The 20,427-nt window shown below is 45.9% G+C and overlaps 1 protein-coding gene across 1 annotated transcript in view; it reads left to right on the top strand.

Annotated features, from left to right (window-relative positions):
• Positions 1–1,094: 1,094 nt before the first annotated feature.
• The window catches only part of NXPH1 (neurexophilin 1), a 291,199-nt gene continuing 271,866 nt past the window's right edge, over positions 1,095–20,427 (top strand). The window contains exons 1-2 of the mRNA XM_082662189.1: positions 1,095–1,197; positions 2,067–2,230. Of these exons, the coding sequence (XP_082518315.1) occupies positions 2,177–2,230 (54 nt within the window). The 5' untranslated portion in view covers positions 1,095–1,197; positions 2,067–2,176. The remainder of the gene's footprint in view (positions 1,198–2,066; positions 2,231–20,427) is intronic.

Genomic DNA, 20,427 nt, shown 5'->3' on the forward strand with positions numbered 1-20,427 from the left:
CCCCCGCCTTGCCCAGCCCACGGCTAGGAGTCGAGCGCGCAAGGTCGCCCAGTCCTCTCGGCTGTCGCGCGCTGAATGGCTGGCGGTCCGCAGCGCCCGTTTCTCAGGCCTCCCAGCTACAGGTCCGCGGTGCCCCGCGTAGGCGCCCAAGGCGGGCTGGGGAGACCTGCACCCTCCGGCTCCCGTTTCCGCCCTACGCACCGCCCCACTACGCTTCCCGCCACTCCTCTGGCGGTCGCAGTCCTCCTCACGACCCTTGGGAAGGGTGCACTGCGGCCACCAGAGACACCGCAGGAGCCACTTCTCCCTGCGGGCCCAGCCCGCCGAGAGCCTAGGAGCGGGATCCATTTACACGGGGTATTAATTGGTCTCTGAGGAATCGTTCGCCCACGTGCCGATGTAATTGCCCGAGTCAGGAAGGTAGGCGAGCCGAGCGGTGGACCTACGGAGAAAGCACCACGGCACTGGCGCCGAGAACCCCAGCGCACTCCAGAGCGTCCCCCAGTGGCCGGGCAGGACCACAGATAGAGCCTGCGACTCCGCTCCGGAGTGGCTCTCGGGGTTCTCAGGGCCGCCGGTAGAGGTACAGCTGCTGGCTGCGCCAGGATCCTCGGGGCTCAGCTCACCCCACCCCTCCCTCTGAAACTCGGACTGCTTGCGCCTGCCGTGTGGCTGTTTTCTTCCGAAAGGCCAGTGTCTTATATCTCAAGTTCAAGTCCTGAGGACTTGCCCAGTCTCCTCCCCTTAAGTCATTTCTACCATCCTTCGGCAGCCTCGGGAATCAGCGAGCCTCGGACCGCTCGTCCCACATCCAACGCGGGCAGTCCCGGTCTGTCCGGTGCAGTAGCCCGGCGCATTCGCTTCTCACCCTCCCTCTCTTTCTACCTCCCTTTCTCTCTTCCTCGCTTTCCCCCTCTACTTCCCCTCCCTCTCTTGCCTCTTAAGTTTCCTGCACCGTGAATCCCACTGTGCCAAGCCTAGGCTCCCGCGGAACCAATCCTGAGCGCGACCCGGGTACTGGGACGCGGACTCTGCCGAGGCTGGACAAGGCAGCGGGACCGGTCCGCGCCCGAGCATGGAGATGAAGCGCCAGGGAGGGCATGTTCGGGACGCCGGAGACGCCAGGCCCGAGTAGCTCCTCCATGGAGCCTTCGCAGAGCGGTCCCTGCTTGCTGGATTCGCCCCCAGTCCTGTGCGGTACGTACCCTCCGCCTCCACAGTCCCGATATGGGGGACACCTTGGGGTGGGGTCGGTGGGGCAGCAGGAAGGGGCAGCGGGGAAGGCCACTGGTTGGGAGACAGAGTGAGCCTGAGGGCTGACCCTCACAGACCCGGGCAGGCTTCCACTCTAGAAGTTAGCGACTGGCTGTGCCCCTTCGCTCGAAAAAAGTAGTACATGTGTATGCGCGTGGTATCTGTGTGTGTGCAGGGCGCTCGAATGGGTAAATTGAAGCCGGCTTTCCTATATGCAAATTGCATTCACTTTCCCCACCCCCATCGCACCAAACGCGTGGAGATACCCGGTACCTAATCCTGGTCAGCCCTACCTACCCCTTCCTCTTCCCGCGCCCCCCTCGCTCAATATCTCTCGCTCGCTCTCCCTCTCTTTCTCTCTCCACCTCTCTCTGCTGGTGTGTACGTGTGTGAGCACTGCCAGGGCTGGCGAAGAACCAGCCACCGCCTTTAGTCCGAGCCTCCCGGCCATCAAACACTAGGGCAGGTCTCGCTGCCAGAGACGCTTGGTCTCGGAACCAGCCTGCACGCGGCTCTGTGTGCCCCGCCACCTCCTGGCTCCACCTCCCGGGAACTCGCACCCGAGCAGCACAGGGCGCAAGGAGCCCCTCATCCTCCAACCCTCCTGCCCGCCTGCCTGCGGACCGCGCGCTCGCGGGTTTCAGGCGCTGGATTTGCTCGCTTTTCAGTTTTTCCTGCCTCCCCCACCTCCGGGTTTTTTTTTTTTTTTTTTTTTGGTCCATCCCTCCCGCCACGACCCCCTTTCCGCGCTTGGTTGCCAAGCCTAACCTTGCCCGCGTGGTCATGGGATGTCTAATTTCATTTGTATCTAGGCTGCTGAGAGCGCTCCTTGCTCTATAAAGTGGATGTCAGGTGGATCTATGTTTTTGAAGGAACAAAGACTCAGCGAACGCACCGCCGAGGAAGTTTGAGACGCGGGAGGATGCAGGCTACGTGCTGGTACGTGCTTCTCCTCTTGCAGCCCACCGTCTACTTGGTAAGTCGCTGCCAGTCCCACGCCCCCGCAATCACACCCTGGTCGCAAGGCCAGGCAACTGGGGGCGCGCGGGAGGAGGGTGAGACCGCCAATTCAGCGAGAGCGACGTTCCTAGCGACGGTGTTGGAACAACTTTGTCAAACTGATCTCCCCATCCCTGTGGGATTTTCCGGGGCTCCCACCCTCGTTTCCTGCTCCAGTACCCCCTCCTCTCCTGCGATTGATTCTAAACCGCGTCTAGGGCGCCCTAGATACCCAGAAACCGAAGAGATAGCCGGACGGGATGCTTTATAGGGAGAGAAGGCAAAGAGAAGGGGTGGAAGACAGGGAACTCTTATTAGTTCATCCAGAGTTTAAACGAAAGGAAATGGAGGTGGAGAATGGAAAGCAATGAATCTGCCCAGGTCCCCGACTTTGAAAGTAAATCCACCCACCTAACCCCCAGTTTGGAGATGCGGCACATAAAGAAGTGCAGGTAACTTTGTTCGACTTGTAGGGTTCAGACAGGACAAGTTTAACTATCTAGGAGCCCCACAAGCGTCCAGATGGAGTTGGGTCAGAGATGCTCCAGCAAACATGTAGAGGCTCCCCTTCTCTCTCCTCCCAATCTCTCCTTCCCACCAGATAACCAAACCCCAGTTCCAGTGCTGAGCCCCCTTATTAGGGAGTGGCAGACCTTGTCGCTAGGGAGAAAATACTAAGCAAAGCTACCATCCGAGTCCTCCCAGAGCCGAGTTTTCTGAGGTCCGGACTTTGCCCACTGTTGGAACTGGGGTTTGCGTGGGCGGGGTGGGGGGCTTTGAGGGAAGCACTTTATTGTTGTGGTGGTGGTGGATTGGTAGCTGTGGACACGGCGCGGAGCCAAGACCGAGAGCACGATTTCTCGGGTCTGACTTCAGGGAGGGCCAGGGACAGTCTTATCCTGCTGGTGAAGTTGTGCTCAGTGCACAGAACCCCATAACCTACCTCTGGGCCGCAGGAGCGCACTGAGGGCTCTATGTGTTCCGAGTAGGAACAAGAAGCGCTGGGGCGGCATGATGGGTTGAATAAAGGGGAATGGGGTGAGCGGTGCCGTCTCAACCCCAAGGGCTTCAGAACCCACAATCCTTGGAGCAAAAGTGTTGCCATACCTGCAGTTGAGAGCGTTTCCCAGCTGTTGCCCTGGTGCCTGTGACTGCAGGGCTGCTAGTTGTGTGAACTCTGTATATGCTAATGAATGTGTATGTATACGTGTGTGTGAATATGAATGTAAGGGTATGTGTGTAAACGGGTTTCAGCTGGAATCCAAGAACCCTCAGTGTTGCGTGTGTTTGCACCTTTATCGCCTGACCATGGCAGCCGCGGACGCCAGAGGGCGCTGTGCGTCAGTGTCCTCGCCTACAGGACACCTTGGGGTAAACAGGTGAAAGCCCGGGCAGCCAATCCAAAAGAACTGCCTTTCTGACTCCTTTACCGAAGTCTGTGCCTTCCCCGGCTAGAACGCAGACGCACTGCAAAAAGTGTCCTTCCCATTTCTCATCTTCAATCATTCTTGCCCACCTGTGTCCAGTAAACCCACTGACATTGAGAGCTTAGAGAAGCAGGGCAGAAAGTTTGGCCAGAGGAAACACAGAAATTGTTTGTTGAAAGAAGGGGGAGGGACCCAAAGTGAAAGCTACAGAAGGAGAATATTAAAGATTCCCTTGACCATGGAAACCCTCCTGCCCCTCTCCTCTGCATACCTTTACGCAGGACCTGAACCTCAGGACTGTTCGTAACGTCCTTGAACTGTGCTCACACACGGCAGAAGCTCGCGGCTGTGGTGCAGTTATTGCTTGGAACAAGTATTTCGATAGTCTGGAAAATAATCTGTCAAAAGTAGAAGTGAAATCAATACGTTGTGTTAAATTTTAAATGTGTTTGTTGGCAGTTAAACCGTTTTCCACTCATTGCAACAACAGTGCTGGATTTATTCTAATGCGCTGCGTTCTCAACAACAAGCGCATTAATTCTCCTTTAATTGTAAACTGGGAGCATTTGAAAACCATTCAGTGTGAAAATTATGCTGATTCAATTACCGTTTAGTTACAGACTTCATTACCTGAATGCCTTTTGGCAATACAGAGAAAGGAGACAATTTTTCCAATTTCACTCAAAACAATACAAAATGTGAACAATAAAATAGAGAAGGCGATTTAGAAGTCCATTCTTTTTCTCTCCGATCTAAAGTTGTTTTGTGTGTCGGGGATTAGAAACCACACGCACCACAAAAACAAAAGGCTGGTGGCTGTGACCCAAGGCAGTATTTCCAGGGATTGCAGTCCCATGGTTATTTGTCGGCAAGATCCCAAGCTGTTTTCCAGGAGGAGCAAGAAGCTGACTTTTACCATGGAAATGAATTTAGAAGGGTGAATTGGGCAGTCAGGACAGGTTGGATTTCGGCAAGTAAATACGTAGAAACCCTTGATTAAATCTCTGGGGCAATGAGACAGACCAAGAAGTGGTCAAAGCTTCTTTCTCCATCTGTTTTGTTAAATACCAGAAACAGTAACTGAATTTATCATTTGTTTGGAGCCGCACCCCAAAACATCCCAGACCTTTGCAAGAAACTGCAATAGATGCCTGCAGGTTGTCAGGAGATGCTTCAAGTTACGCTCCAAAAAGGCAGGGGTGGCAGAACCATTATTTTATTTTTCCCCTTGAATTGCCACAATCCAGGGAGGAGTTAAATGAATAATTTTTTTGTCCTTATGGACTCACACCACAAGTTAAGTGACAGGGGCACTCTGTACATTGCCTCATAGCTGATACCACAGTATCACCTTTCTCTTTAAGCCCCTCGAATCCCAGTTATATTTCCCAAGGAATAATCACACATTATGTTCCAGGATCAAGATTTGTTTAGGTATCTCCTGTGCAACAATATTGAGGCTTCTGCTTATAGAGACATACCTTAAATACTCCCAATTTTAAGAAGATATTTTTTTAAGTGAAAAATAACTCTCTATCCAGCAGATCAGTGCTCCATATTTAAGCCACAGTTCCCAGCCTGTATTTAGGTGAATGTTCTCAAAGTATGTTTCTTGGCCCAGGGTTCTTTGAATGCCTGTTCTAGTTTGAGAATTTTGAGTCTTTTTTTGTGCTTTGAGAGATGGGTCTGTCCTGTTTCAAACTAGAAGCCTATTTTAATACTGCAATGGGAAATTAGAGATGTGTCTGCAAAGTTACCTCCTGAAGCATATTAGCTAGGATACTCAAAAATCACCACAGGGCTAACTCCAGCCATAAATGCAGGGGAGTGGGAAATCATTAAAAAATAAATAAATAAAGGCAAGGAAATCTTCTGTTTACTGAATGTTATTGAATTGCAGATTTAAAATTCTGAATTCAGCAGGAGAGGAACTTATAGTGTAATAATACTTGTTAAAAATAAAAAAGTCCTGCAATCTTTATTCTCCTGTCAGTTCTGGATTGATTCCAGGATATTTTCAGTATGATATAATGGGGTAACAGATAATAGCATTTTAACAGAATTGAAGCACACACTGGATAATCTAGGGCAATGTGGTTTCTGGATCGGAAGAATGAGGGTCCTAAGTTGAGTTATGAGCTGAAGGACAGGCATGAGCACACAGGGAGGGCACCTCCCAGCAGAAAGCAGAGGTGTCCTGCTTGGGGGCTCACCTGTGGCAATTTTCAGAGTCAAGAATTAAGTAAAATAGCACTCCCAGGGCATGTTAACAAAAACGTCACTCAGAAACTGAGTCCAGAGATTCTGCTGAGAGGTTGAATGATGCTACTGTGATCAAGTCACACATCCATAGTCTATTTTGAGAAGAGGCCCCTTGTCCTCCAATTTAGTTCCCACCATTTTTGCTAGGAAATTAATTTGCTAATAATCCTAGTCGCTTTTTTAACCGATATGGGCAAAAATGGAAAGTTCTTTCTCAAACTTGTGCTTAACATTTTGATTCATCTATTCCCTTGAATTTAGGGTATCCTGAAAATATGAATTCCATTACCAATTGTTTAACAGAGATTAAAGCATGGTTAATATATTCATGGAATACTACCTCTACACTGTTAGAAGCCAGACTGTTTGGGTGAATTCCACTCACTATGAAGGTAGCTGTTAAGAAATGTGGAAGCTAAGGGAAAAGTAGCAGGAAAGAGATCACCAATGTCTATCCTTTGGACTAGGTATGTGTACTTCCCATTCTTTGAAAATTAAGCCAGCTGACCGCTGAACATTTTAATTAATTTCAGCTTATTCCTGAAAAGAAAAGCACATTACCTAACAGCAGTGATTCAGTGTTCTCTATTAAGGTCAGCTCTCGGAGGCAGTACTATAAGTAACCCAATCCCACTGAATTTCCTGACTCTTGTGCCCTAGATCAGCCTTCCAGATAAAGGATTAAACCTAGATTTTTAAAGGAGCCTATGCCCCAGCAGCACAAAGTGAGAACTCATCAGTCTCAAGACCTATTCCAGGGCTCTGTGAGAAGAGAAGTTGCTACCACTCCAGGCATTTCCCTGAAATAGTCAACTCTCCACTGACCAGGAAAGCAGCTCTCTGGGGGTGTGGAAAGCGCTTGGGTGGGTCGCACTTCTACTCACTTCCAGGAGGATTATACTGGTCTGGGGCCTTCTAGTGATACTTTTGGGGAAACAGCTTTCAGTATTAGTAGGAGAGAACTAGAATTGCTCCAACTTTCTCAGCAGTGTTTTCCCAGAAAGCCATTAAGTTTGTGGCTCCTCTTTGTGTGAAGTTGATTTCCATCTGGCTTTGAATTGTTGGCGACTATTTCCTCCTTAATGAAAGTGTTGTCTGGGTGAAAAATATATCAGGTGGCAGGGAAATTGGTTGATTTTTTTGAGATAGGTGACCAATGTCCTACTTTTCTATCTGAGGGAAGATTTTCTGCAGACTACAGAAATTGACAGTATTGTCCAGGTAATAACCACCGACCACAATATTTTCAAAAGGGCATTTGAGTGATGAAAGCATTTGGATATTGCTTTTTCAAATAAGCAATTTTCTCTCTTGGGCTTCTTTGATTTTTATAGGGGGTGGGGGAGAAGGGGCCACGCATTGGCAAAGGGATGCCTTCCCGGTTTCGCCTAGTTCTGAGATACCTAGGTACTTGTCAGCCTTGCTTGGAATTGCGGGGTCTGAAGAGCTCTCAGTGAGTTTGACTGTCGCCGCAGTGATATTAAGGGTCAAAAGGGAATCCTGAGAATGAAGAATAACCCTCTTGTTGCACTCTTCCTCCCATAAAGAAAGCTGATGGAAGCTGTGAAAGTTTGCCTGCTCTCAAGTGGCTAGCTAGGAAGCGTTTTCTTTCTTTTCTTTCTTTCTTTCTTTCTTTCTTTCTTTCTTTCTTTCTTTCTTTCTTTCTTTCTTTCTTTCTTTCTTTCTTTTTCTTTCTTTCTCTCTCTCTCTCTCTGTCTCTCTCTCTCTCTGTCTGTCTCTCTCTCTCTTTCTTTCTTTTTTAAAAAAATGCCTAGGTTTGATTCGATTCAGGTAAGTTCTCTTAAAGCAACCTCGTCCTTTAGGAGCTTCAGATCTCATTCTAAGACCTTAACAGTCCGCGCCATTTTAATTAATAGAGGGAAGTAGGCGAGTTAGCCTGCCGGGCGCCGTCGGGTCAGCGACTTCCAGAGCAGCTGGGTGGCAAGGCGGGTCTGCTCCCTCGCCTCCCCCTACATTCTTCTAGCCAGTCCTGCCGTCAGTTTGCGGGAAGTTGCGATCTTGATTTACCCGCTACTCAAGCCCCAGACCAGCTCTTTTTCTCTAAGTCAGCACTAACCCCTCCCGGAGCTCGGTAAACACGGCGCGCGCGCATTTTTCTGCTGCCGATGGGCAGGTTGACGACTCCGCTTGAAGGAATGTGACAATAAAGTGGGAACCAAAGCTTGGCAAGCACTTAATCAAGGATAAAAAGGTTCCGCCGTAAGGATGTCACTCAATTTATTGTGAAAGTCGAATGAATTACCTTAAATGAAAGTGCTTCCCAGATGAATATTACCGGCAATTTCCTGAGCTGGCTCTGTCAGCACGAGATGAGGAAATGCCAACCCAGATCAGGAAAGAGCGCCCATCTCAATTACTATGCCAGCCTTTCAAGAGCGGCTTTTTATTGAGATGATATGTATTGGCGGCTTCTTCAAGCCCCTCCGCGCGCCCAGGAGCGCGTTGGCACATTTTCCAAGTTTGCTGTCTGCCCTCGCGGGTTGCTGGCTGTTGTTTAAACTTCTAATGAGCTTGCCGCGTTTCTGCTGCGGGCTCCAAACCTGGTTGCCTCTTCTGTAAAGAGCTTTCCCTAGTATGTTTTGTTTACTTCGGAGGTGGGGGCTGGCGGGGGGTGGGTGGGGGTGGGGCGGAGAGAATTCCCCTTCTAGGGGTCCCACTGTTATAGAAGGTTCCTCGGCATCAGGTCGGGGGCTCAGGAAGGCAAGTCGGAGCCTAGAGCTGGGGCCTGGGGATGGTGAGTGCCGTAGGGCCTCAGGAGCAGAGAGCGCGCTGCACGTGCCCCTCCCGCCGCGGCTAGCGAAAAGCCTTCGCCGGCTCCCACTTCCTTTAAAATTAATGAGCGTATTTTACTTGTTCCAGCTGGAAATACGGTGGGGAGGGTGATAAGCAGGCCGCGGCCGGAGCACACCGCTGCATCTGCATGAGAATGGAGAACCGTGAGGATTTTCTGGTGCTGTTTTTCTCCCACAGTAAGACAAATTGCTGCTTGTAAAAACCGAGTGTTTCCTTAGAAACTGGCTCGTGGGGGCTCTCCTCGTCCCTGCCGAACCTGACTCTGGCCGGGCCTCGCCCAATATCCCCGCCACCCTAATGGATTCTGACGGGAAGGATCGAGACAGCGGCTCGAGGGGCGCGAAGAGAGGCTCCGCGCCCTCGCCCCACCGGAGGAAGCGGGCGTCCTCCTGACATATGCCGCCCCCGTTCTCAGACCCCCTTTCCCACCCATTGATTTTCAAGGCCATTTCAAGTCATCTTCTTCAGTTAGAAGCGAGAAACTTCCTTCGACGTAGGCTTCAGACCCTCGACTCGGAAACTCAGCCCTCTGACCGAAGCCGCGGAGTTCGGGCCTGGGAAAGTTTCCCAGCCTGAGTCACCGCCGTCACAGTTGCGCTCTCCAGTGTCTGCTTTTAGCCTCAGGTGACCTCCAGCAGTCCCAACGGGTTTACGAAAACACAAGTGCAGCCCCCTCGCGTCTGGACCCCAAGGCCTCACACCAGAAGCGTGGCTTCTGGGGAACTCTTCGTTGACGCCGCCGAGCTTCGATGCTTCTGGGGCAGCCGGCAGGACAACAGCGGTTCTCCGGAGGGAGGCCGTGGCGCGGAGGGTGAATGGGGCCTTGGCCGGAGGCCGGCGGCTAGGCAAGCCGGGCCCGCAGAGCGATCCCTCAGGACCACGGACAGCGCCACAGGCTCCGCCCCGCGTGGTGCCCGCGGCCCGGCCTCCCTCCCAGCCGCGGTGCGGGCTCGGCCCCTCTGCAAGCAGAGTGCGCGCTTTCCGCAGACACCTCGCTGCCGCCCAGTCGCGACCTGAACCACCCGCCTCCCCCTCCCAGTCTTCCGGGAGCACTAAGCTCCGATCGCTAGGTCCCCAAGGTTTCCTGTGGTCCGAGCCTCTCGTTAGCGCTCCTTTCCCCGCCCCCTCCCTGGTGGCGGCGTCACGTGGTCGCCACAGAGTTTGTCCTGAGGAGAGGTGAATCCTTCTTTTCCTCCACTTTCTCCTCCCCTGCCTGCCCCCATTGCCTCGCACAGTTCGTTAAATCTGCCCCTCCTCCCAAACAGAAACGCGAATCCTGTGAGGTAGAGCGGCAAGCATCTTTAACACTGTAAAAGACTCGTTTGACAGACAAGGAAACTGAGGTAGGAGGGGAACCAACTGTCTCGAAAGAGTAAAACCAAGTGGGGAACAATGAGTCCTGCCCTGTCTCCCACCTGCGGGGAGCACGGCTGGAGCCACCAAGTCGCCCACCAGATATGCGCCTTTGAAAAGCAGCGCGGGGTGGGGTGGGGTGCGGAGTCCTAATTATTATGAATTTCCAGAGGAGCAGTAATTATTCACGGAGAGCAGGCGAAACAACGGCCTGAGCAAGGGAATCGATATATTTGTTATCGAAAGTGCCTGGCTCGCCCGTAATGCAGACGAATGGGGATGCAGCCTCATTATTTTCCGTGGTTAGGCTCCCCGGCGTGGGGCCCGAAGCAGCATGGGATCTATCATCATTAGACCCGGGATGGGGTGGGGGGCAGTTTCTCCTTATTTACTTAGCAAAACAAACACTCCACCAACCCTACCCCCTCGAACACTGATAAACAACCGTCGTTCCTCCTCCTCTTCCCCCTCCCCTCGCCCTCTTGCTCCGGCTTCTGTTGCACACTCCCCCCGCCCCCCGCCCCCAGGCCTCCCCGAGCACTCTAGAGCGGACACTACGGTCACTTGAAGTGCGAGCAGTTCTTCCTTGGCGGCGGTCACACGGTTGATTTGGTCCAGAAATAAGCCGGAGAGTACCGAGCGTTGGCGCTAGGGGTTCTCGGTGTCAAAGGCGAAGGTTGGCTGGGAAGTTCCGTCCTTATCTCTCGCCTTAGCGTCAGAGCCAGTCCTTTCTGGACTCCCGATTCTGCAAATCCCCGCAGTATTAAAGGAGCAGGGGTCTGGCAGGTAGTGCTCCATCAACCCGTGTGAGAAGCCAGCTTGGAGAAATGCAAGCCTGAGAGAAGAGATCGAATCTGGAGGTGAAGGGAAGTCAAATATTGAATAGGAAGGGAAGGGAAGGTTTAGGCATAACGCCTCCAGGGTATTCTCGAAGGTCCCCGGTGAGAACGGCCTTCTTCCAGCTCCAGGTGAGGTGCTGGCCTTTTGCCTGCGCGCGCCAGTCAGCTGCAGTTTTCCAGGAGTGGGAATGGGCCCCACCTGCACCCACTGGAGTCGCCGAACTGTTGAGGGTCCTGCCGAGTATATTGCACAGCGTCTCCCCATTTCTCTTCCATTCTGCAGCCCTCACGCCCTGGCACAGCCTTTCTCACTCCTAGAAGTTGCCTGACGCTCCTGGTGAGCAGCTGCTGGGATGAAACTTGTATTCCTGTACAGGTGTCTTCACTGTTCCCTGAAATGCCACAGTTCTTATGGTCAAGTGAGGGGTGTGTGTGTGTGTGCGCCCGTGTGCACGTGCGTGTGTGTGTGTATCTTTGAGTGCTTGGTCTTCATCTGGCAGCCTTTCCCTTATTACAGCAGATCAATGCTGCAGAGAAGATAGGGTGTGGCCCTTAAAAAAACCCTAACTCCTCCTCCTTAATTGCAGTAAAACTATCATAGTTATAATAACATTTATAATAATACTGATGAGAACAAAATTTAAAATTGTGGACTTCCAGCCACTAAAGTAATAATAATACCCTTCTCCCCTGGAATTTTCTTTTCTTTGGAGCCCAGCCTTTCATGGTACATTGTAATTACCTGAGTGTCTTTGTTTCCTTGCCAGCAGAAACAGCTAGCCAACACAACACCAGCACTGTATGATCTACTGGCATCATTTCCTCCCACCATCTTCATTTTTAGAGGTTTTATAATTAAACTCCGTGAGATATATGTAACATAAATCCAGTGGAGGACTTTTTATTTATATTTATGTAGCATGCTGAGAAAGAAAATTAAGGAAGTGCTTATATTGAAGTAATAAGCCTGCTTTGATATTAACAGAAATGTCACTTTAATTTACTTTTCTCAAGTCTAAAGGACTGTCTCTGTGAGACCAGACCCCATAGTCATGCCTTTTTCAGGAGAGATCCCAATAAAGTGAAAAAGATATTAATTAGCTTGTACCAACTTAGTGGGGAAAAAGGCCAGGCTCGCCACTCACTGGAAATATATACCAGACTAAATGTGGCAAAGTTGCAGTATGATGTAGGAAGTTGAGCAGCTAGCTGGAAACAGCTGCAAAACCCTACATTTTTCTGCCTATCCCTGCCCCTAACCTGTCACAATGCACATTTACACATAGAGTAACAGGGCCTTCCAGAGCCAACACAAAGACATCATGCAGCAAATCAACAGGAATTTTAATAAAACTGAAAACCATAGACTAAAAGGAAGAAGGCACCGATTTCCTTCTCTAAGATAGGTTATTGCCAGAAAACTTACGATGGAAAGTCTTGGAGAAAATGTCCTGGCTTAGAAGACCCTTTTACATGTACAGGTTAAACACACACACACACACACACACACACACACACACACACACACACACACACACACACACACACACATAAGAGCAAGACTGGATATCTGTACATCTACTCTTTGAAGGATTCCATGGAAAATTATAATGGGGAATTCTTTTGTTTTCATAAGTTGTTGGACCCAAAATTTCAACTTGGGTTTGACAGTACCATTTCCTTGATAGGTATCTGTTACCTGATACTACATTATTTCCTGTTTATGTCAGTATTTTCAGCTATAGAATGAAAGCAATTTAGGTGAAGAAGAACTACTGGCACGATAGCTGGAATTTCAGTGATGTATACATATGCCAACCTCTCCAACTGAACTTTAGTAAATGATACTTCTCCTTGTAACCTTGTAGCTGAATGCTATTAGAGGCCCACAGGTATATAAAACAGCTTATATAAAATTAATGGACTGCTTTACATTCACAATCTCTTACTCGTGAAGCCCTTGTAAAATATTACACCTATTTAAAATAGGGAGAATATAAAATCAGGTTTGGTGTGCAATCGGTAGTTGTAAATGGTTCGATGAAGTATTTGATTGTTTTGAGTGAGTTTAACAGTGTGATGGAAATTTATTGTTCATCTTTGTTCACTGATGTGCTAATCATAAGGCTGCTTCTTCTTTTATGTACGTGGCCAGTTTTGAAACTGATCGTAAGGTTCCAAGGCAACGTCTAAGTACATAATCAAAATTTTAGGAAAGATGAATTTATTGACTTACTAGATTACAAAGAGATCCACGGGTCACCATGAAGTCACACACACACACACACACCCTCCAACATTGCTTTATTATTTTGTTTAAAATGATCAACCATATATTTATTGGCATTGAATACACTGGACATTTTATATGCATTTTTTGAATAGGAAAATGGATAGAGGTTTTAATTTAGCATCAGACTCATAAAAATAGTCTTTCTGAGTATAGTGAAATTATTAAAATCTCTTCTTGTTTTTCATTGATGTGGACAAAATTTGGAAAAATGAGAGATCCTCATTCTTTTTTTTTTCCCCCTCCAAACATATATTAAAGACTGCATTTCTCTTTAATCCGTTACTTAGTTTATGATCTCAAAGACAAGCCGTAAGCCCCACTATGGATTTTTTTTTCCTTACTATGCATTTCGTTTGGGGAATGAAGCATTTTTTTTTCTCCTGCCTCATTAGACTGAGAATTTTACGCAGCCTAAAACCATAGTGACCTTTTCCAAGCCTTGTTCCCCCTTTCCCCCACTTCACTTGAAGTTTACTAGGTAAACTTCTAGAATGGTCATATTTGTTTCTTCTTGTATGAATGGCCACTAGACTATTGTGTTAACATCTCCTCTAAATGAGAAGCAATGCCCTAATTTACCAACCATCTATATACATTGCTGATGCTGCTCCATACTTGATGGAAAACTCTTAAAAACATGCATCAGATTACATGAGATCCATTACACTTTTCGTTTGAGAAGTTTTCAATGAAAATGCCATAATTAATCCCAGGTTTGATTCTAAAACTGAATTGAACTATGAGTTGTGATTTGTTGTTGGAGCAGTTGTGCTGTTGGTAATAGGACCGACTACATGATCTCTGAAACTGGAAATATAAAATACCTTTACTCACATAATTTTTCTGCTTATTTGTGAATAGTTTCCTATGCCAGGGCACCATCATTTATTGTCTTACAGCATTAAATGTAGAGAAAGATGCAAACCACTGCATATGAAGTTATTCATGGATAGTCAGTGTAGTATTTCTCTGCTCTTGATGTGAAACTTAATTGCTATTGATGTTGAGATTTTGCAGAACATGGCAGAGTTTTTGCCTCTTTCACAAGAAATATGTAATTGAATGATGAGTACCTCATATTAGATTTTCAACCTTATTTCTGATGGTTTAGTAAGGCAGTGTTATGAGTAGCTGCACCAGAGGCAGCCACAATCTCTAGCCATTATCAAACTAAAGCAGAACTGGCACTAGCACATATGAGCTGAGCTCCCACTTTTGGATCTGCAGCTCTGCTGTCAGGCTGAAATGTTCTGGAGTGTGGAAGCATGAAGAGTGAATGATTTGTCCTGAGATGTTTAATCCTGCCTTGCATTCTTGACTGAAATCCTTCACAGTTAGAAGAGCTCTAATGTGTGGCCAGATGGATTTGCACGTTTCTCAGACTGATGGATTTTTTTCCCCCCTTGAACAAATGCTGAAAAAAATGAGAAGTTTTAACAGCAAATCAACATGCCAAAAGATGGCTGATATCCTCCCAAAGACCACTACTTCTAGCTAGGTGGATAATATCATGGCACCTGTGCAATGTCAGCAATGAATTCATTACTCTTCTATTCAGGAATAGAAAAGTAATGATGAAAAAGTGGGTGACTTCTTGCTCCAGTGAAGACCTGGCCACAGGAGGGAGAAAATAGGCCCTTTTCATTCATCCTGGATGCCCCTACCCCCCTCCGGTCTCTCTCTCTCACTTCAATTCTTAAGGAAGATGGCGTTGATAAAAGACTTATTAGGAGAAAAGAGGGGAAGAGAATGGCAAAGTATTTTCTTAATTCTGTGACCTTGGGCAAACTTTTTAACCTCTCAGATCTTAATTACCTAATCTGTAAAATGAGGCTAACAATACCTCCTACCCAACAGAGTTGTTATTGAGGATTAACTGAGTTAATGTGTTACAAAGAGCTTAGAAAGGTGTGTGGCACATAGCAGTGGTGAATCAATAGTAAAGGAAAAAAGTTGAGGGAAAGGTTTCTGGACCAGGTTCCCATGCTTCCAGCACAGCTGTTACAGGGATGAAACACCGCTCTGCCCTAAGACCAATCCTATCTTTTGTTTCCCTCTTGCAGCTGGTTGATTGCTGTACCATTTGCCCAGGGCTGTCCCGTAAGCCATATGTATTTAATGGGAATAGTAACCATTATGATTAAAACACAAGAAAATGGCCATTTCTACAGCAACTACCCAAGTGTTTATAGAAATGAAGAGACAAGTCATCGGCAGGCCCAATGAACAGATTGCCTAATTGAAATGAGAATTCTTGTGATGTTTTAATTTCAGGTGGCAAACACTGTGGGCATTTATTAAGATCTAATTTTAAGTATTGATTAATTTGTGAACAGTATTTGCTTTTATTTACTTTTTTTTAACACTTGAAATTCTCTTAAAATTTGCACACAACATAATCAAAATGTACAGCCCACTGGGTTTTAAAGTCCAAAGACCTTTGGACAGGGGATACAGGCTGCTTTTCTCTGGTGAAGTTCATTCTAGCTGCACGCTTGTATGTGGCAGTACATTAGCTCCCCAGAAGTACTAGATGAAATAATTTAGTGGGTTGAGAGCACAGCACCCTTCCTATATGCTGCTCAGAATATCTCCTGTAGGCCACCATGTGCCTCCTTCCAAGGCATTGTCCTGGGTACCCAAGAAGGGTTCCTACACAGAGATAGTATTTTGTGTCTTGGATTTGACTTGAAAGTGGGGAAGGTGTGGAGATGACTGCAAAAGATAAAATCTTCTACCTTCTTGTTTATACCCTGAGCCAAGTACTGTGCCAGGACTTTAGCATGGATTTTTTTTTTTTCATTTAGTTCTCTTAACCCTGTAAGGTGATAGGTACCGTCAGTAAGGTACTATTAATATCACTAAATATTAATATATTAATATACCCATCCTAGTCATATCATTAATAACACTCCATTTTATAGATGAAACAATTGAGGCACTGAGAATGTGAGTGAACAGTGCAAGGTGGAAAGATTCTCTTCCAGATAGTCTATTTCTTGAGCCACTGCTTTTAATTACAACACCATAGTGTGTGTGTGTGTGTGTGTGTGTGTGTGTGTGTGTGTGTGATTAAAATATTTTTTGAAAGTAGGAACTGGGTTGCTTTCTACTTCAGTGACTAGTTCTTGCTACCCCTCCCTCTGGATAGACCTTATTTGAATAACTGGATGTGTACATAAAACGCTGTTGGTACTACTGTAATTTAGTAGTTTTATTAGATGTAGTGCATCAAAGGGGGGATACAAAGGTAATATATGCAGATTTGACACTGATGGTTGTGACTCTAGCTTCTGCTGATGGCGTGTGTGGGACACGGTCTCTTTAGGAACTCTGCATCTATTGACCTGACCAATATGAAAAATGATCCCTGGGCCTCAGGGTAAGGTAATAAGTGAGACCCGGGCATAAAGCACAGCTCTTACAGTCATCTGTGATGGAGTTTAAAATGATCCATGACATCCGTATCTCTTCTAACAAATCACACACCTGTTTCCTGAATTATTTGCCATGTCCGGGCAGGAGGAGGTAGGGAGAGGAGAGTAGAGTTTATTTGTAAGGGGATAACCACATGTAAGAGGCATAAACTCTAGTGTTTCTCATGGCATTTATCCTTGTGAGTTCTGTGTTTCTGAGAGCTGACAGATATAAAAGAGAGATGCAAATCCATATTATTTTATAAGCAAAATCTTTGCACATTGATACAAATTAAGAAACTTTAGAAAATCTGTTTAGCTTAATACCTTATAGTCAAAATAGCCCCAAACATTTAACTAGTTTAGCATAGGCATTTTCACTGTGGGCTGGATATGTGATTTAAAAGTAAAATAGAAAAGTGCTCACAAAGTATTTTATAGAATTACTCGGTCTATGTTGAATTTAGGAATTTTTCTATTTCTGAAGAATAAAGGTAGATCCAAGATACTCCTGCCCAAAGTAGAAGCCCTCTGGCATGAGATGAAGGTGGAGAGTCTGGCGTCATTTCAGTCTTGTACTACATTTGACCTTGGGAAAGCTTAGTTATGCCTTGGGGCAAAAAATTAAATGTTCCATTTTGCAGCAGTATCATCCTTCACCTTTATGTGGATTTAAAAATGTAAATAAAATTGCTTTCTGTAAATGGTATACATGAAGGTCATATTCATATCCTCTGCAAGGATTCCAAATGCCATTTGACCCATCATTGGCTCAATAGATAATAATGTGTTCTATTAGTTTTTAGTAATCTACTTTTTAAGCATTTTATGACCCAGTATTTTTATGCTTAGTTCCTAGTTTGTGAAGTAAGAAATCAGAAATAAACCTTTTAGCAGTTCATTGTAGATTTATTTATAGAATGTGGGCTTTCAACTTTGAACTTTTAAAAATGCCAGATCTTCCCAGAATACATAGTCTGGCTGAAAATCTGCAATGAGAGAAGAATGTGCTTTTGAAAAATTTTGGGGGTTCAAGCTTATTCTAATTATTATCTCCATTCCTTTCCTTGTAGGCCAGTCAGAAAATGGGGTTTGAGAACCCTCATAGCAGAGTGCAACCAATGGACTTAGACAGTAAAGTAACTGCTCTTCTCTTTGAGAGAGAGGGTGTTTGAATTCTTTTCATTGAAATTTGGATAATAAGACCCTGATAGATCCTTGTATTTAATTGTCATGATTTTGATTGTTAATGACTTTTGACTGCTTCTTCTGGAGGTACCTGTCAGCCATTTCCGAAGCACAAATGGCTTTATCAGAAGCAGTAGGAGTTCCTTTTTCTTACTAACCTCGAGCTGAACAAATTGTTTTGGGAAGATGAGCAGACCAATATCATCACAAGTTTTTCTGTCTTTGGGAGATTATTTTGTTTATTGAATAATGTATTGAGATCACTCTGTTTCAAAAATTTCTAGCTGTTTTTTAAATTGTAAAGAGTATTAGTCCTCTCTCTGAGTAGATATGTCAAGAATATTGAATGACCAAGGCCGTAAGACAATGATAATACACCCCTGTTTGCTTGGGAAAGTCCTGTTTTATGCCTATCATTTATATCAAAAATACCATCTCATTTTCAAAAGTGTTTTGGTGGGGATGGTAAATTATATGGTCATCTTATATACAACTCAACCCTCAAATGGCTGAAAAAGGTTGATTATAAGCCTTTATGAAAGGCTTATGATTATGAAAGATTGTTGAATAGGCAAGGAAATCATTCCCATCTTTTACGTTCCCTTTCTTATGAGACATTCAGGGTCCTCATGAACTTGGGCAACCAGGTTCACTACCATAATGTGCTTCATGGAATGTATCCCATACTCTTTATTTAAAAATTTGGTAACATTTTAAATTAAATATTGTGCATTACACAGTCATGGGAAAAGCTGATAGAAAAGGACTGGCTGATTAGCTATGCAGAAGTCCTGCAGGGTGGCATCAGCATGGAGCAATTGCTTTGGTCCAGGGCCCAGAAACTGAACGTTACCAGTGCTCCTAGAGTTAACACAGAAATAGACTCACTCTAACCAGCAAATCATTTTGATAATGCCCTTTTGCTGTGAGAAGAGTATCTAAAACACTATTCAGAGCACATTACTTTCAATATGGTAGCTCTGGAGGGTCCAATTAGTAATCAAAACTTTATACATATAAATATATATATGTATGTGTGTGTGTTTATAAATGTATATGTGTATATATATATGTGTGTGTGTGTGTGTGTATATATGTATATATATATATATATATACATATATATATATATATAACTTTGAGGTTATTTCATAAGACGCATGGCAGACCCCAAAGTAGAGTCGAAGGTTCCCTTTTTCTGTCTAGTGTCTTCCTATCCTTGAGAGTGCTGAGCATGCATCACCTTGCTTGCTTCTCTGAATCCTTGTTTTCTATGCTGACAGACCCTTTCAATCTTTTTGATACATTATTTCTCTAGGTGTGTTACTATCATTGATAAAACTTCGAGCAGCTGCTCCTGTGGACCTATTGAATATTCTTCCTATTCCCATTATTTATTTTATTAGATCTCCTGAAGGCATCATTTTCTTCCTTAATGTCTTGGTTCTTGATGCGTTAGAAACTCATTGACACCCTTGACCCTCCATCATGTTTTATATCTTCCTTTTTTAGGGCTTTGCAAGGCCTTGAGACTAGGAATGTGAATATGTGATGTTGATTTAATAGGTTTCTCTTTCACACCTCTACTGTGGGTTATTCATGACAGGTAATTCAAGCAATTAGGCAAAGCCATTTAGTGTGTGGTGGGAAGAGGGGAGAAGGAAGCATTTTCCATGCCTTTGTTCAAATGCTTGAGCTGTTTTTACAGTAGGCATCCTATAGACATGTCTTGGTTTTTCCAGATTTCATGGGATTGTAGAAGTTGGTGCCTGATAAAGTGTTAAAAAGAGTGGGGGAGAGGGTGAGGTGGTGGCTGTGGGGATTCATACTAGAGACGCTTCACGAATTCTCCTTTGTTTTGCAAACGCATTGGCAAAAGTTAAATGGATCCTCTTTGGTAAGAAGCGTCAATGCAGATTCCTCCCTCTGACAGCTCAGGAGATGAGTGTGCTTCTTACTTTGCTTTTCTGGGAAAATCTCATGAGGAATTGTTCCCTAGGAATCTAGTTCGTGCTGGTCTCTGGCAAGGATGGTTAAAATTTTTAAAAAATCTACTTTTATTTTTAATTGTGGTAAAGTATAACATAAAGCTTACCAGCTTAACCTTTACGCGGGCCTCTCACTGTTGTGGCCTCTCCCGCCGCGGAGCACAGGCTCCGGACGTGTGGGCTCAGCGGCCATGGCTCACGGGCCCAGCTACTCCGCAGCATGTGGGATCTTCCCAGACCGGGGCACGAACCCATGGCCCCTGCATCGGCAGGCGGACTCTCAACCGCTGCGCCACCAGGGAAGCCCCAGCTTAACCATTTTTAAGTGTACAGTTCAATAATGTTAAGTACATTCACATTGTTGTGCAACCAATTTCCAGAACTCTTTTGATCTTGCAAAACTGAAACTCTATACCCATTAAAGAGCAACTCTCCATTTTCCCCTCTCTCCAGGCCCTGGCAACCACCATTATACTTTCTGTCTGTTTAAATTCGACTACTCTAAGTACCTCGTATAAGTGGAATCATGCCATATTTATCCTTTTGTGACAGGGCTTATTTCTCTTAGCATAATGTCCTCAGGGTTCATCCATG

Source organism: Grampus griseus, assembly GCF_964374135.1.
Source record: "Grampus griseus genome assembly, chromosome: 9".
Taxonomy (NCBI): Eukaryota; Metazoa; Chordata; class Mammalia; order Artiodactyla; family Delphinidae; genus Grampus; species Grampus griseus.